At 43.1% G+C, this 19,064-nt stretch overlaps 1 protein-coding gene across 1 annotated transcript in view; it reads left to right on the top strand.

The window, feature by feature from the left end:
• vegfc (vascular endothelial growth factor c) overlaps positions 1–17,664 on the top strand; it is a gene marked incomplete at both ends in the record, with an annotated part of 56,602 nt that extends 38,938 nt beyond the window's left edge. The window contains 3 exons of the mRNA XM_079219750.1: positions 5,312–5,454; positions 13,057–13,378; positions 17,556–17,664. Coding sequence (XP_079075876.1) covers positions 5,312–5,454; positions 13,057–13,378; positions 17,556–17,664 — 574 coding nt within the window. The remainder of the gene's footprint in view (positions 1–5,311; positions 5,455–13,056; positions 13,379–17,555) is intronic.
• Positions 17,665–19,064: the final 1,400 nt, after the last annotated feature.

Genomic DNA, 19,064 nt, shown 5'->3' with positions numbered 1-19,064 from the left:
GCTCGGATCGGGATCCGATCGGCCAGACCACATGCCCAGGTGGCCTGGCTCACCTTGAGTTTGTCTCCATCATCTCTCCCCCACACAGGAAGGAAAGCTGATGATGAAAATACAGCATTTCCTGATTATTGCATAACAAAAAATGCAGAAGATATGCTGTGTCTGGCTAAAACGCAAAACAAAATCGTTTAATAACTATAATGGGTGACTTTTACTGTGAATAATTCACAGACTGTTGTAGTCTGACTTTGGAAAAGCATAGCAGGAACACAATCAATCAGCCTGCAGCAGAAGCGTCTTAAAACTGGAGGTTTGTCTCCCAGCAATGAAAGAGGCTCTATTGTCCAATGCAGTGGTGCTGACAGTGACAGGCTGAAACCGGTCAACATGGTGGACAGTGAGAGAAGCGTAGCTGCTTTCAGGATTAACTCAGTGTGTAGCGAGTATGTTTTAGAGAGAGAGAGAGCAGCAGGTGTTGGTCATCGGTGTAGACGTGGTAGTAAATGTACAGTATAGGTCGGTTTGTTTTAGTAAACCTCACTGACGCCTGTGCAACTGGAATGCAGGAATCAGTAACCGGGATACTAATAATGATGATGTATACAGGGATAACCATCATCCCTGAAAGCCTCTTCACCAGGATGCTCATGTCCATGTGAACACAATCAGCAACTATTCTACACAATCTGAAGTTCATCTGCAATCTTCTTCCTTACAGAATCTAAGAAAATATTTGAAAGTGTATTTGATCTAATAAACTCTGATGCAAATAGTCGGAACATTTGTAGGTTTCTCTCTGTCCGTCTAGGAGACAGCACGTTGATCCAGATGATTCTTGTGGCTACGTCCTAAATGGCACTGAGCAGTAACTACCCCTAACTCCCTGAGAGCCTCCTTGCTGGTTGTGACCAAACAAAGAGTTTAGAGTTTTGTGCTAATTGGAAAATGAATATTAGACCAAACAAAGTTAAATAGTATGCTTACACCTCAGCTGAAGCATTATTGGCATTACAGAGCTGTCCACCATTGTCTGTTATAACTATTGTTATCACTAATGCATTTCATTGTGGGATATTTATGCCGCCGTAATGTCCAGTGTTTTCATCATGTAATATTTGATCAGAAATAGTTTGCATACTATTGGTTTCATACAAGGCATACTAAATCTAGCGTACTAAGTAGCATGTTAGTATGGCATGTTTCGTCATGACGTTTTTCAGGCTGATCACTGCCAACATGTTCCAAATGCTATTCATACATTCTGTATCTGTGTGCATGTACATTATGTACCCTGTTGTTCTTAAGGGACTTGGGTAAGGTTGGCAGCGATTTAGACCAGAGTAGGCCTTTACAGCCATACTAGTGGCTCTGTGAGGCTGTACTTAGGCACAGTGGTGCTATGAGCTATAGGCTAACGTCAGCATGCTAACACACTCACAATGACGATGTTAACATGCTGATATTATGTAGGTATAGTGTTTGCTCATGATCTTAGCTGAGCTTGTTGCCCTTTAAGGAGTGTTTGAGAAAATTATAGGTTCACTATGTGAGAGAAAGTACAGCCATAGTCTTTTCATTGAGTTCTGCTGCATAATATTCAATAACAAAACATTTCTAAATGTGATCAATGCAGCATTAGCAGGTGTGCCACTGCATGTAAGCATATCTGCGTACAAAGAGGGACAGTGGGCAGTAGAAGTCAGAGATGTTTCGTCAAAGATAATCCTCTGATACTTCCATCTCTCCTGTCCAGCTGATTGAAGCCAGCCCAGGACATCTTCCTTTGATCAAGGTGTTTCTTAGTCTACAATTACTCAAATGGCTCATCATGGGCAGTGGGTTCAGACTTAGTATTCACACGCATACAGATCTGTGGCTCAGTGGTAGAGCAGGGTTGTCCTTCAATCAGAGGATCGGCAGTTCGATCCCCAGCTCCTATAGTCCATGTTGATGTTTCCTTGGGTGAGACACTTAACCCTGAATGTTGTTCCTGAATGGTGAGATAGATCTGATGGACAGGTGGTACCTTCATGGTAGCTCCTCCCATCAGTGTGAATGTTAGTTAGTCCTGATGGACAGGTGGTACCTTCATGGTAGCTCCTCCCATCAGTGTGAATGTTAGTTAGTCCTGATGGACAGGTGGTACCTTCATGGTAGCTCCTCCCATCAGTGTGAATGTTAGTTAGTCCTGATGGACAGGTGGTACCTTCATGGTAGCTCCTCCCATCAGTGTGAATGTTAGTTTGTCCTGATGGACAGGTGGTACCTTCATGGTAGCTCCTCCCATCAGTATGAATGTTAGTTAGTCCTGATGGACAGGTGGTTCCTTCAAGGTAGCTCCTCCCATCAGTATGAATGTTAGTTAGTCCTGACAGGTGGTACCTTCATGGGTTGGTACTGGTTTTAGTTTATTTGAAGATCATGTAAAATGAATCTCCAAATTTAAATGAGACTGAATTTCAATTTTAAATTAGACTTTGGACCTTTGCTGACCCAGTTATTTAAGTGAAACACAGGACTGAAAAGAGTTTGTCTCTCTCTAGCTCATGCCTGTTTCACCTCTGACCACATCAACTTGTGCATATACAACAAATTATTGGACGATAACTTATTGATAGATGAGCGGTATGAACGCAAACATTATTGACAGTAATGAATGGCAACAGAAGACAAAAAGCAATGTGGGATTTGGCCATTCAAACGATGTAATAAACAATTAACAATTAATATTGACAAGTAGTTCTCATAATTATCAACCTTTTAGTAGATCAACTTATCAAGCTCTTATCAGCAATATCTTATGGAGGGGTTAAGTACTGGAAGCTTGTGATTCAGCCTTTACAATAAGATAAGATCAGATAAGATAAGATAATCCTTTATTAGTCCCTCTGTGGGGAAATTGCGGGAATACAGCAGCCTTTCACACAATAGAGACACATAGTAAAAAAGTAATATAAATAAAATAACAATAACAATAAACAGTAGTAAAACAGTACGAAGAATATAGTATCAATTTCCAATTAAATATACAGACAGAATAAGAGTACTTAAACGTATTTATATTGCACCAGCTGAATACAATTAAAGTGTTCACAGTGAGTAAAGTGTCCAAAAGTGATTAAGTGATCATGGTTTACTGAGAGCTCAGTGTGTTGTGCAGCCTGACAGCAGCGGGGAGAAAGGACTTTCGGTTCCTCTCCCTCAGACACCGGGAATGAATCAGCCGGTGACTGAAGGAGCTATGCAGCGCTGCCAGAGTGACCTGCATTGGGTGGGAGGCGTGGCTTAACATGGACGAGATCTTAGTCATCATCTTCCTGTCCCCCACCACCTCCACGGTATCCAGATGACATCCCAGCACGCTGCTGGCCTTCCTCACGAGCTTGTCCAGTCTCCTCCTGTCAGCTGCAGTGATGCTGCTGCACCAGAAGACCACCCGTAAAAGATGGCTGATGCCACCACGGAGTCAAAGAAGGTCTTCAGGAGTGCTCCCTGCACCCCAAAAGACCTCAGTCTCTTCAGCAGAAAGTCTGCTCTGACCCTTTTTACAAAGTGTGTGTACGTGGTCGGACCAGGGCCCTATTTCTCGTACCTGGCTAAACAAAGTCAAGCAAATGTCCTAATCTCCATCTTAAATTAGCGAGATGATTGACATCAGGCTATCTGGGTTTCTTCACGGCTGATCCGCGCTGAAACGGTCTTGTTAATTCTAGCCAGACGTCAGTCATCTGGATAAATGCGCCCGCTCCTCTTCAGAAGGGATAATAATGGAGCACTGACACCACCATGTTCTAACAGTACAATGGACAATAAACTCAGAGGAACCTCTTTTTATTTCTCTAATGAGAAGCAGGAGATGATCATGAAGGCATATGAGGAAGTCAATACCGTAGTCATTCACAGCAAACGCGTTGCGAATATTCCAACGTTTTTGCAACATTGTTGCCGTGAACGCAACTTTAACAGCGCCCCCGCTGCCAGACATAAGCGTCTAAATATATCAAGTTAAATGCGTCAGTGTTGAGAAAATGTATCGGCTAATTTGAAGTGGTTCATCACCCAAATCAATCAGATTATATTTACGAATAAATATATACTTATGAGGATATATGTACTGTATGCGCGTATGAATCATGTACTATATGTCTATACATGTATGTGTAGATTACTATATAACTAGGAGTTTGAATATGTTATGGGCGGATCAGTATGTATGTATTATTCATAATCAGAAATTCAATCAATTGAAGCAGTGAAAATAAATTATGTGTGATTCTCTGTATTCTCATCACGATCACCTTAATCATGTTCTACAATAATGATATGTATGGTGTACTAATAACGCTGTCATATACTTATGAGTGCTTTCAACACATCCATTAGTTTCTTAAGAGCTAAATAAACTTAAGAACAGCGGCATGCAGCGGCTGATAGTCTGTGTCTGAGACGGTGATCAGCTGCGTCTGTGGTGATCAATGTCCGCGGCTCGAGAAGCTTTCGTAAATAAATTATTTCTTGCCGGCAAAATCTATATCGCCGCGTACAGGACGTCATGATAATGTAAAGGATGGATCCTGGCGATCTGAAAGAACTCTCTCCCTATAAAACTAATATAACTAATATCGCTCCTTCATCAATGAGGAAGGGAGCTGCCTTTTTTGTCCGTGGGAGTGGCCAGCTTATCCAGTGAATTTCAGTAAGCCTGCCCGGGAGCAGGTTTAAATTTTTGGATGTGTTGCTATGGTGATTTATCTAAGCTTGCTTCGAGAAACCGAGAAAGCCTGACCTACGTCATCTTATCCTGACAATTAGCCCGCCATCTCAGTAAGCCAGGTACGAAAAATAGGGTCCAGTCCAGTTTGTTGTTCAAGTGAACACCCAGGTACTTATAAGATTTGACGATTTCAATGTCCAGTCCCTGGATGCTCACCGGTTCCGGAGGAGGGCGTTTACCCCGGTGGAAGTCCACCACCAGCTCCTTGGTCTTACTGGAGTTAATCTGGAGGCGGTTTTGCTGGCACCATCCTAAAAAGTCCTGGTTCAGATCTCTGTATTCCCTGTTGTCATCGGCGGAAATGAGGCCGACGATTGCAGAGTCGTCAGAGAAATATCAGAAATAACTTATCCTCAGAGGGCTTTACAATCTGTACACATACGACATCCTCTGACCTCACATCGGATCAGGAACAACTCCCCAATAAAACCTTTAACTTGGAACATGTGAATGATGTGTGATTTTCATTGTGCGGGTTCACAATCAAGAAGGTCTCAAGGTTCTTTACATCCTTGTATCTCTGCCTCTGTGTTGAAGGTGTCCAGTAGCCAACAGGACGTGTCCTCCTGGTCAGTCGTGGAGCAGCAGGCAGTGTCGGTGTGTCGGCCCGAGCGCCAATGTGCACCGCAACCCCCCTCCTCCACCAATGCCTCCTCCCAGGCCCTCCCAACAGCACCTCGGTGAGAGTTTGCACATTTGCACACATAGCAGATGCATGTTGTATTCCTGGTTTCATAAAACACTGTAAAGGAAGTTCTGTTTATTTTTCCTGAAGTAAATATTAAATTAACAATTACAGCTGCTGATAGCAATACAGTAGAACTAATGGCAGAAATAAGCCTTTGCTGTCAACAGGCTTACGTAATAAGCAGAGTAAGGCAAGGCAAGTGTTTTGTACAGTACATTTCAACAACAAGAAGATTCAAAGTGCAACATTAAAAACAGTCAGTAAAACATTAAAAAGTTAAAATCAGAATAAAGGTTGCAGTGCAGTTTAAGAAATAAAATGCAGTAGTGAGATGCAGAAATTGATTAATATCCTTGAATCTGGTTCAATTAAAGGCAGCAGCAAACAGAAAAGTCTTCAATGTGGACTTAAAGGAGCTGAGGGTCTCAGCAGACCTGCAGCTTTCAGGGACCTTGTTCCAGATGTGTGGAGCAGAAAAGCTGAGCGCTGCTTCTCCATGTTTAGTTCTGACTCTTGGAACAGAAAGGAGACCCGTCCCAGACCACCTGAGGGGTCTGATGGTTCATAAGGTAGACCCGTCCCAGACCACCTGAGGGGTCAGGATGGTTCATAAAGTAGACCCGTCCCAGACCACCTGAGGGGTCTGATGGTTCATAAGGTAGACCAGTCCCAGACCACCTGAGGAGTGAGGATGGTTCATAAGGTAGACCAGCAGCAGATCACAAACATACTTAGGCCCTAAACCATTCAGTGCTTTATAAACCAGCAGCAGGATTTAAAAGTAAATTCTTTGTTTGTGTTGCAAAGACTTCAGAACTGGAGGGATGTGATCCACTTTCCTGGTCTTAGTGAGGACTCAAGCTGCAGCGTTCTGAATCAGCTGCAGCTTTCTGATTGACTTTTTACAGAGTCCTGTGAACACACCATTACAGTAGTGACACAGTTGTTGATTTCTTCAATGCATTTAGCCAGCCCTTGTATGGGACTATAGTCCCATGGTGATATAGTTATGTAGATTAGTGTGTCGTCTGTGTAATTATGATAACACACTTTGTTGTTTTCCATAAACCTGGAAAAGCCTGACTTAAGTGCTGCGCCAGAGAGTCCTACCCAGACTTTCAGTATGTCTAGTAGTATGTCATGGTTGACCGTGTCGAATGCAGCACTGAGATCCAGTAATACTAAGACTGAAGTTTTGCCACTGTCTGTGTTTAAGTGGATGTTGTTGAAAACCTTAACAAGAGCAGTTTCAGTACTGTGGTGCCGACGAAAGCAGGACTGGAAGACATCGAAACAGTTATTTTTGTCATTATTTCGGGGTCTAAACTAGGCTTCTTTAGGAGTGGTTTAATAACTGCAGTTTTTAGGGCTTGTGGGAAGACACCTGAGAGAAGGGATGTGTTTACAATTTGTAAAAAAGGACTACCTTGCATTTCTAAGTTCCAAATTATAATTGCGAAGTCTCTCTTTATAGATACCACAGTGAACCTGGAGATTAGTTTTTCGCCACCTGCGTTCAGCTTTCCAACACTCTCTTTTCTCTATTCTGACGTGGCATTTCTCCAAGGGGATCTTTTCTTACCCGAGACAGCCTTCACCTTAGTGGATGCAATGGCACCAATAACATGTTTTACTTAAGAATTGAAGCCATCCACAAGCTCATCGACTGAGATGCAAGAGAGGGCTGGTGTGGAGGAGAAGTTCTGAAATGAATAGTTCACTGGTGATGTAACGCTTTGACACAACCTCGGTTTGGACATTTGTGAGCACGGAGATTGCACTCACAAAGAAAACACAGAAGCTCACTCATGAAACTGAAGTTGGGAGGTGTTGATTCAATAACAACAGCTGCACTGTTATCTTGGTCTAACCAAGTTTCGGTTAAAGACAAAAAATCAAGTTTGTGCCTAATAATGAAATCATTGATTCTAAATGTTTTTCCTGACATAGACCTGACATTTAATAAAGCTAAGTTCACTATGTTTAAAGCACTATTTGCCCAATTTATTTGGACAGGCTGAATGTTCAAATCAGGACAACAATTGTGAAGGATAGCTGCATTCAGGTCCCCGACTGTTCCTGGAGAGAATCATTAGCCTTGTAGCCTGGACCCAGAAGATATCAATGAATGCCTCATCAGATGGCAGAGCTATTGAATGCTGTGTGTGTGGTCACGTGGACCGAGACCCAGAGAACAGTCATTGCCCAGTTGCATTTGCCAGGATGCACAAACCTGATCATGCACCAGATTGAGACTCCTCAATCCTGACCGCATGCCGGTGCGGGCACGAGCCTACAGGTTATCTGAACAAAAGTGTTTCAGAGGAAATTGCTGCTATGCGGGCAGTTCTTGTTGTCAAGAAGGATGGGTCTATACCAGGGGTGGGCAAACGTGTTGGCTCAGGAGCCACAATGAGTTTTAAAATTTGACAGCCTAGCATTGTAATGCTGTGTTCACACCAAAAGCGTTGCGAATGTTACTCGAGCCTGCAAGGGGGTGTGGCTTATCTCTGTGGCTTATCTCTGTAAAACAGTTACCGTTTTCGCCATCCACCATGGAAATAACCACTAGTTCTGCTTTACACTTGTTGTGTAAATTCCACATACGTGGGAACATCAAACTCAATCGTGTCTGGGTTCATAATATAATATATATACATATATTAATATATGTATATATATATATTATTATCCGTAGTCCCACAACAGCGTCTGAATGAAGCCGCTACCAGCGCTACATCAGGCGGAGCAGCAGCAGTTTGATTCAGCAATGTCAGGACGGCGGTGATGACGGGCGGAGCTTCTCAACGCTGATTGGCTTACGCCACGCACATTTTTCAACTCGGGCGAATTCGCGCTGCATCATTCGCGCCGCCCGGCGAAAAATTTGCTTTTTCGCAACCATTTGCGTCTGTGCATTGACTTTGCATGTAATCTACTCGCGCGTCAAATTCGCAACGCCTTTTGGTGTGAAGGCAGCATTAGCATGCTTGGCGGAATCTCATGTGCTTATTCTAAAACAAGTATGCACTTTAAATAATTACAAATAAAGCACAGTAAATAAATACTGTGTGTTTATTTTGCTCACTCACATTATAACTAGATGGCATAAATAGCTGCATTATCAAATTATTCTGGAACATTTTGTTTGTTTGTTTTGTTCGCCGATCTTCCAAAAGCAGATGTCTGTGAGCTTGACCATCATCCACTGCATGACTGTGGATACAGTCAACGCCGTTAAAAGTGGCAGCTGATATTGTATTCTTTGAATACCGCAATGGTTTCTTGGCAAATAAGACATACAGATATGTAGGGCTCAATGACGCTGGCCGGCAGAAGCCTACATGTCACATGAGCAGGGAGGCGCAGTCCCGTGGGGAAAAATACTCTGGATGCAGCTGTCAGTTAATTTTACAACTCTAAAACTCTTGTAGTACAAACCCTGTCTCCGGCGACCGAAAGTGGTGGAGGGGTGGAGGTGAGCATCGATGTTTCTTAATGCTTATTTATTGCTCAGCGCTCTTCTATGCTGCTTGTGTGTGCGCTCTCCTGAAGTACCCTCAAACCTGGTCTGTTGCTGTCATTGCCCTCGGGACACCCAAGTCGGTAATGGGGAAACGTTAAAGCGTACAGGAGAACGTTGCAAAGGCCTTCTCACTCCACAGTCTGTCTGCAGGTCACTGTCCAAAGTAACAACTGTCTGTCGCAGTAGAACATCTTAAACAATTCCTTAAGAGTCTAAGGAGCAGAGTCGGTTAGTTGTCGCAGCTGGCCCATGCTACACAGTCTGGGTCACTTAATAATCATTTTCCAAAATAATTGACAGCTGTAGTACTCGTTTCTAATTGTTCAATACCATTATAGAGGCTTCTAGTTGCCAAACTGTAGAAGGCTGTTGCCTACTGATCTTTGATAGCAGCTGCTTTGAGCTCTGCAATTATGAAGTTTTCCTCTTGGATGACATTTTTGTAAATGAAACGGATCCTCAAACATCTCATTGACAGGTAGCATCAGTCGCTTGAGTCCAACTTGGAAGAAGTGTAAGAGCAAACCTCACAGAAAGAAGACAACGGTTAGGGTCAGATTACAAAACTGGTCTGATGCCAGAAAAGACAATACTGCAGATCCACCCAGAGATTACCGAAGAGTTAAAATAAATACAGTAGCTGCCAATAGACACAGTGGATCAGTGTGGCCTGTTGCTTCATGATGAGCACAAACACCTCAGGCCTGTGAGCACACGCATACAAACACTGCAATACACTTCTCTGTGTTAGTCTTTGTGACAGGAGAATGTTCATGTGTTCACTCAGGATCTCAACAAACACATTGCAGTCATAAATAGTCCTGAGTTCCTCCGTGTGTGTTTGGCTGTGATAAAACTCTGAACTCTGTGTAAACAAATGAGAAACAGCAGAAAGCAGATTCCACAGCTACAAGTAGAAATACACACCGAGACAGTTTGTATCACACGGCCAAAACTAATTATCTGAGAAAAAAACAGACGCTGCCAAATCCCTCTACGGTGGCCTGTATGCCAGACAATGTGATGAAGTGCCCTTCAGAGTGCCCTTCCTGAGAGGATGTGGGGAACATTCAGAGAGGAAATACAATTAGATGCAACATTTCTTAAAGGGCCAGGTCTTATTTCCATGTAAACCATGGTCTTATTTGTGCTGGTGGGCTCAGGTTCAGTCCTCTCAGACGATGAGAGTTGAGAAGTTTCAGCATTTCTTTGACCTTAACGCGTCAAATCTGTTTAACACTGAAAAACCTAGAAACACCCCGAGCCTGAAAACATGTGTTGTTGCTATGACAACCAGGAGCCATGAATCGTCAGCTGCGGCATAACTTTTTCCAACATAATATGTGTTTGAAAACAACATGACATATTTTTTGGGTGGTGAATTATTATAAAACACAATAGATTAGCAATGCTATGATAAGGGTTCTGCGGCACACACTTTGGGGACCACTGCTTTCCAAACACTTTGCGAGGTGGATGGTGCTCTGCAGTATATCAACGACATATATCCTAATGTGTTGCTGGACTGTCCTCTGACTCCCCCTAAATCACTCTGAATCTTCACGAGGCAGACGCTTCCCATGATGGAGGGACCCCAAAGTCACCCCACAAAGATTAGGACATAACATCAACATTTGGCAACTATGTTTGACACACCATAGCCAAGTAGAACATACGTTGATATTAGGAAATATTACACCAATAATGATGTGTGACAGAGCCTTCCCAAAACATGTAATGATATATCTGAAAAGGCGAAAAATGACCTTTTCATACAGAGTGAGTATGACAGGGTTGTGTTTGTGTAAGGAGGGAGATGAAGATGGACGATCACTTTGTTACCAAACACATGTGAGGAATACAAGCTATGGGAGAGTAACTTTGAAACTAAACGTTGACGTCTGACTGCAGTAACATTTTCAGAGTCTAGTAATTGCACAATATGGAAAATCCAACAACATTAGGCTAGTAGAGTGCACACATTCCTGATATGAATAACATGTAACAGTGAGGACTGTGAGCAAATTCCAGCTGTAGGACTTGAGACACCGTTTCCTTACTGAATGTGACCTGAGTGAGTGTCAGCAACAAAATCAGTTCTCGTTATTTCCTGCTGATGCCCCTCCTCTCTCCCTCCTTCTGCTCCATGGATCGTGGCTATCTGGATCATGGTCCATGCCTACTCCTCATTATATGAAACATTTCTGTCATATTCATGTAATGTGCTGTAATGCTGTGTTCACACCAAACGCGACCCAATTATTCGCACGAGTAGATTACATGCAAAGTCAATGCTTTGGTTGCGAAGACTCGCATTTCCCGCCGGCCGGCGCGAATCGTGCGTTTGATGCGGGGCGACAGAGCGAAGGACGCACCTTTTCATTGTCGTATTCGAGTCATATTTGCGTCAGCCAATCAGCGTTGAGAATCAGCGCTGAGAAGCTCCGCCCGTCACCACCGCTGTTGCTGAATCAAACTGCTGCTGGTCTGCCTGAAGTAGCGCTGGTAGCGGCTTCATTCAGACGCTGTTGTGGGACTACGGATAATATTATGAACCCAGACACCATGGAGTTTGATGCTACAACGTATGTGGAATTTACGCAACAAGTATAAAGCAGAACTAGTGGTTATTTCCATGGTGGATGAAGGAAACGGTAACTGTTTTACGGAGATAAGCCAGACGCAGTTCCTGGAGGAGTCGGTGAAATTCACCGAGCTGTGTGCGGCTACGGATGATGTTATGAACCCAAACACGAGGGCGTCTCATGTTCCGACATGTTTGGGACTTCCACAACAAGTATAAAGCAGAACTAGTGGTTATTTATTCCATGGTCGATACCGGAGAGAGAAGCCACGGCCCCTTTGTCGCAGCGCGATTTTTCGCGTTTGGTGTGAACACCCTCGTTTCACTCGCGCGAGTAAACTGAAGCGGTAAACTGAAGCGGTGTGAACGCAGCATAACTCTGTTATGTTATTCATTCTGGTCACATGACATCTATTGCTTCTGTCCATCCGGGGAGAGGGATCCTCCTCTGTTGCTCTCCTGAAGTGTTCTTCCTTTTCTCGCCGTTAGAAGTTTTTTTTCTGTTTTTGAGGGAGTTTTTCTTGATCTGATGTGAGGTCCTTGGACAGGAATGTCATATGTGTACAGATTGTAAAGCCCTTTAAGGATAATTTGTGATTTTGGGCTATACAAAATAAACTGAATTGAATTAGAAAGTCATTTCAGGGCTTTATACACTTCATACATTGTATTGTTTTCATTATTATTGTCCTCGGGGGCAAATAAAGTTCCATGGAAGCTCATTACGTGATTTAGGTTGTTAAAGTCTGTGTAAGCACATGCTGCTCTGCTGGAGGAGACACAGCTTGTAATTTGTCAGCAGTAAACTATGTATCTTTGTTATCTATGTTTGTTCATCTGTAGACACACACACACACACACACACACACAGTATGCGTGTTTGTTTGCCAGCCCTTCTGTTGCTCTGGATTTTCCAGTATTGAAAGAGAACCATCTGTGTTTTCCCCGAGGAAAGAGAAAACATCGCTAGTTCAGTTCAGGAATGTCTCAATTTCATAGTTTATCAGTGTCATCAAACAACTGTCACACACAGTTTGTATATGTCGTGGTGTTTTCAATAATAGCCAACATTTACAACAGATGGGAAACCTTTGCATTTCAGTGAACAACCCTATGTCACATGAGACTCATACAACTTACTGTGCTCTAATCTGCAATGTTAAACATTGATATATGTCTAGATAACATATTTGTATTTAAGTAATTAATAAATATATCAGTAAATTAGTTTTGTGTTGTATTTACTCTCCTACTAGCCTGAATTTAGGAATTTATGGTTATGCCATAAATCATTTAAGCGGATTTCATTACAAATTGACTCAACTTCTGGGGTACTCTGACCCCTGAATTGTCAATTTGCACTCCAGTACTCTAACAGTACTGGAGTGCAAATTGACTCACAAAGTGTATATCAGTGACACTGTCTGTCTCCAGACATTCAAGACAAAGCCCATCAGTGAGTCCCTCTCCTTGTATCTCTCCAGACGTGTTAGCGGACATTTGTGGCGTGGATAAGGACCTGGACCTGGAGACCTGTCAGTGTGCGTGTCGGCGCGGGGATCAAACTCAAGACTGCGGCCCGAACCGACACCTGGACCGCAACAGCTGCCAGTGTGTCTGCAACCTTCCGCCTGCTCCCTCCTGCCCTCAGAACCACGTCTTCAACCAGGACACCTGTCAGTGCACGTGTAGCAAGACGTGTCCGCGCCACCAGCCCCTCAATAAAACCAGGTGTTCCTGCGAATGTAACGAGTCGCCCAACAAGTGCTTCCTAAAGGGAAGGAGGTTTCACCCAGCAACGTGCAGGTAAGGAGGAGGTAGAGTGTTCGGTCACGCCTGAACAAGTTAGTTGTGGTTAGGGAAAGACTGTGACAGACGCCGTTGTATATCGCTGTGATCATGGCGAGGCAATGGGCATGTTCTTGTTATATTTTGTGGGTTGATCTGTTGCATCATCCGACAGTAAAGCCAACCCATACAATGTGTGTCGCTGTGTTCAGAGGGAAGCGCTTGTCGCTGGTTGTTGCAGTGAACCTGGTGTGTAATACAAGACCTCAGTGTGCTAATGACTTCTCCTAGCTGTCACTTAACCATTTCCTCTCCCCACACAGAAGGAAGCACACACACACACACGCACATCCATCCATCCCGTCCAGTCGTGACCCTTTGTAACCTTGTTTGAGGGTGATTTATGAGTAGAACACAGCGGTTCGAATCTAGATCTGGGATCTGGCCCTAGTGTGTATGTGGCTGTGTGTGTGTGTGTGTGTGTGTGTGTGTGTGTGTGTGTGTGCGCCTATTTGAACCCTGCTGTGCATTTCAGCATGGGTTCATAGATCTCTCAGTAACCATGACTTGAGTATTCTGTGACACCCCGTGCAGCCTGAAAAGCAGTGGCAATTACACGCCAGGCTCAGAAGCTTTGTGGTGTTGACGAAGTGTGTTAGCGCTCCATCCCTCCAGTGCTTAATGTGTTCTTTAACTCCATGCCTCTTTGTGTAATCGTTGGTAGGCCTTGACTCTGGGCCAGGGTTAACCAAATATCATCTTTTGAAGGCCAGTACTTGTGTTTTTGGGCTTCAAGGTGTTATTTTGTTGCCACTTACAAGACATGCACTTGACAATTTCCATGTCCAGAAAATCCAAGTAGTCAATTCACTTGGCTTTATTGTTGTTAGGTTACAAATCCCCTGAAACAGGATTTAGACCACACACTGCCACGCGATGCCGAAGAACAATAACTGCATCAGAAGTGAAACTGTAAAACAGTTTGACATGCTGTTCCGGTGAAAGCTCTGGTGATTTAGGCATGGGCTGTAAATCACATCATAGTTCCTTCCACCTGCTATGAAATCTAAACCTTGGTCGTAACCTTTGACCTTTAGAACACACAATAATGTAGTTAGTGTTTGTCTTTATAAGGCAGCAGTGGTTCTCAATCACTTGCAGCAGTGTTTTCTGTCTCCTGGTAAACAGAGGATCATGGATGTCGACTAGAAAGGACCAAACGCTTAAGTTACTCTGTCCGTTGATCTTTAGTTTCATTCACACGGAGGAATCACATGTGAACATTGGAATCAGGTTACAAGATGACCTCTCTGCTAACAAACTGTTGCATGAATGTATTTACAATACATGCTACGACAGGTGGATTATACTCTAAGGATAATGGGCTCCATTCAGTAACAGTACAATTTGTAGTTTGTGACAAAAATGTAAAAAAAACAAACAAAAGCCAAGCGTCACCAGTGAAGTCGAGCCATAGTCAGCACTGTTCGCCAGTCAATGTTTTTTTGGGATGAAAATAGAGATTTAGAGATTAGAGATTTTAAACGGATGGTGTCAGTCAGTACCTCTTTTTGTGAATTTTGAAGCGCTTACGGGTCTTGAGTACACGTGGCGTAGTACTTGTATAGCCTAGCGTTTGCTTTTTACTCCTGCGATAATATTCACACTTCAAAATCTGAAAGCTTGTGTTCATTTTTGAAGATTATTTTGCTGAACAAGTTGTGTAAGTATCATAAACGTTTGTTTGCCTCAAAGTGTATTATCTGCAATAATCCAAAGGCCAATGGAAACAATCCCATTGTCTTTTTGTCCAGGGAACCAGGAGGGTATTTTTCGTACGTGGTTCAACTAAGTCGATCAAATGTCCTATTATCCACCTTAAATTAGCGAGATGATTGACATCAGGCTTTCCCGGTTCTTCAAAGGTTGACCCGCCCTCAAACAGTCTCGTTCATTTGAACCAGGCGTCAGTCATCTGGATGCTCGTGCCCGCTCCTCTTCAAAAGGGGGAGGAGTCGAACACAGATTCCATGATCTTCAAACACTATGATGGCAAATAAACTCAGAGAAAGAGCGTCTCTTCTCTCCGTGGAGGAGCAGGAGATGATCATGACTACATATGATGAATTTAAGTCCATAATCATGGCAAAGTGTAATGGTGCGTTCACATCCAAAGCGTCGTGGATATTCGCAACACTTCCTGTTTGTGAATGTAGCATAACGGTGCCTCTGCTGGTCGGGCTAGAGTCACATAAGCATCGCAAAATATCAAGTTAAATGCGTCAGTGTTGGGAAAATGTATCGGTGTAGATTACCATATAACTAGGAGTTAGAATATGTTTATGGGCGGATCAGTATGTATGTATTATTCATAATCAGAAATTCAATCAATTGAAGCAGTGAAAAGAAATTGTGTGATTCTCTGTATTCTTATCACGATCACCTTAATCATGTTCTACAATAATGATATGTATGGTGTACTAATAACACTGTCATATAATTATGAGTGCTTTCAACACATCCATACGTTTCTTAAGTGTTAAATAAACTTAAGAACAGCAGCATGCAGCGCTGATAGTCTGTGTCTGAAACGGGCGATCAGCTGCGCCTGTGGTGATCAGTGTCCGCGGCTCGAGAAGCTCTCGTAAATAAATGATTCTATAGCGCTCGTACAGGAAGTCATGATGATGTGAGCTCGTACAGGAAGTCATGATGATGTGAGCTCGTACAGGAAGTCATGATGATGTGAGCTCGCACAGGAAGTCATGATGATGTGAGCTCGTACAGGAAGTCATCATGATGTGAGCTCGTACAGGAAGTCATGATGATGTGAGCTCGTACAGGAAGTCATGATGATGTGAGCTCGTACAGGAAGTCATGATGATGTGAGCTCGTACAGGAAGTCATCATGATGTGAGCTCGTACAGGAAGTCATGATGATGATGTGAGCTCGTACAGGAAGTCATGATGATGTGAGCTCGTACAGGAAGTCATCATGATGATGTGAGCTCGTACAGGAAGTCATCATGATGTGAGCTCGTAGAGGAAGTCATGATGATGTGAGCTCGTACAGGAAGTCATGATGATGTGAGCTCGTACAGGAAGTCATCATGATGATGTGAGCTCGTACAGGAAGTCATCATGATGTGAGCTCGTAGAGGAAGTCATCATGATGTGAGCTCGTACAGGAAGTCATGATGATGTGAGCTCGTACAGGAAGTCATGATGATGTGAGCTTGTACAGGAAGTCATCATGATGATGTGAGCTCGTACAGGAAGTCATCATGATGATGTGAGATCTGGAAGAACTCTCTCCCTATGAAACTAATATGACTAATATCGCTCCTTCATCAATGAGGAAGGGAGCTGCCTTTTTTGTCTGGTGGGAGTGGCCAGCTTATCCAGTGAATTTCACTAAACCTCATTTGCAGCAGGTTAAGGAATTTCGATGTGTTGCCATGGTGATTTATCTAAACTTGCTTCGAAGAACCGAAAAGCCTGACCTACGTCATCTTATCCTGAAAATTATCCGGCTAACTCAGTAAACCAGGTACGAAAAATAGGGCCCAGAACTTCAGGACATAAGTCATCTGAGGTCACTATTTCAAACTTTGAAAACAATGTATCTCATGATCTAGCAGTCTAACTCCAATAAGACACTTTACCAATACATTATTTGAGCACATTCATGCTCCCAGGAGGATGAATCCTTGCGATTCTTTTAATTCCTCCAGCACCAGACTTTACATTTGTCCCCTCTTCTGGCAAACATAAGAAAACTGTTTGTTTACCAATGTCATAATTTCCGTGATGTTGTGGGCTCTACAACCACGCGTTCTATTTCCAACCCTTTAAAAGAGCCTCCCTTACACGTATGCATTATATTGCTGTGAGTCGCATGCTTTGACCAACGTGTTCAGACACACAGGTAAGACCACCTGGGTAAGACCACTTGGGTAAGACCACCTGGGTAAGACCACCGCTGGTTGATACACAGGTCATGAATGCAGCGGTACGTTTGTTGCATCTTTTTCTGCACTCAAAAGTGTTATGCCTTTTTTTATTTGTTAGTTATACACAATCTTGCCAAAGCGATGTGTTCTTCCTTATTTTTAGTTACATAACCGATCTTGGCATTTTGCTGCCATGGCGTTAGCTTTGAAGCTAAAGCCTGCTTTTTCATTTGTCATTGCAGTTGTCTAAGGCCTCCCTGCGAGGTCAGGAGGCGAAGGTGTGAACCAGGTCTCTCCTTCAGCGAGGAAGTGTGTCGCTGCGTGCCGTCCCACTGGAGACGACTGGACTGACCGCAGGCGGATAACACGCCAACGAGACGCCAACGAGACGCCAACGAGCCGATAACAGACTTAACGAGTAGAGTTCATCACCCATCCTGCTGCTGGTCATGAGAATCCCCGTCAGCTGTGATGGCAGCTAAGTGTGCGGACCCTGGTGAACGTGGGAAAGCTTTAGTGACTGGAGTGCAGATGTGGAGAGCTCTGGGGGAAGTGGGAAATGCACTGACTCAGCTTGAGCTTTGATGGGAGAGCGGCTGATCGGAACCCAGAGAAGGATGGAAGGAAGGACTGAGAGAACTCTTGTTTTAAAATACTGTCTGAATATTTTTTTATATATATATTTGGAGGGTTTTGTATTAATTATGTCTCAGTATTCTTATGTCAGATATTGATTATATAATTTATTAAATGTTGTTTTTCAACCTCTGTTTATTGCAATTTCAATCTTTTTCCATGAAAATACACTGTGATCCATATTGTTGTATCTTATATAGTATATGTGTAAAATAAAGTATACTGGATAATACATATTGTAAACTTGGTATCTGTTTTGGTTCATATTAAGTTATTCTGATCTTCATCTTCCCCAGCATCACAAATACACACGAGTGGTTGTAAAGTTGTGAGTTCCGTAATAGTAAAACATGGAATAAATCTGTGTGTGTGTGTCTCGGCTACTAGACTAGAACATCAGATGTTGAACTTTTTGAAAGATCTTTTGATTTCAATGTATCTGAAATTGACAGTCAAACCCAGACAACCTGACAAGTTTTTATACTTGAGAGGTTAAAGTAGGAAATATAAAAGAGCACTTTACTTTGGTGTCTGTTCGATACGTGAGGTCTGAGTAAAGTCCTCATCTTACAATGACCCCCACAGTTTTTAATGGGAATTATTACTTAGTTTAAAAAATGTCTTTTCTGCCTTGTTCTGTAAGGAAACTAAAGAATAACAAAGGATTCTTGTCGTATTTTTATATTGCTTTCAATATAATATTTTAGGCTCATTTCCACTGCAGAATGTCATAAAGAAACATACCTGTGCAAACTCGTTAGCTAGTGTGTAAGTGTGTCGTACTGGTGCTGGTGTGCAGCCTCTAAAGAAGAGATTGGCCATTGCACGGTGGAGGCATGCGACGGCTCTGACTACAGAAGTTTTTCTTGGAGTAAAGCATAACAGCTGCAGACGTTGGCACTGGAGCCAATTAGTCTCCCACACCAGTGGACGTTTGGCCAGGCTGGCTGAGAGTCATAGTGTATTCCTATAGACCTCAGTAGTAATGACTTCATGAACTTCTTCAATAGTAAGATTCTGGCTATTAGAGGCAGGATCAGTGTTCTCCTGCCCTCGACTACTGCCGGTCCATCCTCAGGTGGGATGGCCATGGAGGAGGCTGTGGGCCCTGCTGT

This window comes from Taurulus bubalis (genome assembly GCF_910589615.1).
Source record: "Taurulus bubalis genome assembly, chromosome: 6".
In the NCBI taxonomy this organism is placed as follows: domain Eukaryota; kingdom Metazoa; phylum Chordata; class Actinopteri; order Perciformes; family Cottidae; genus Taurulus; species Taurulus bubalis.
This window is presented reverse-complemented; position numbering and strand designations above follow the sequence as displayed.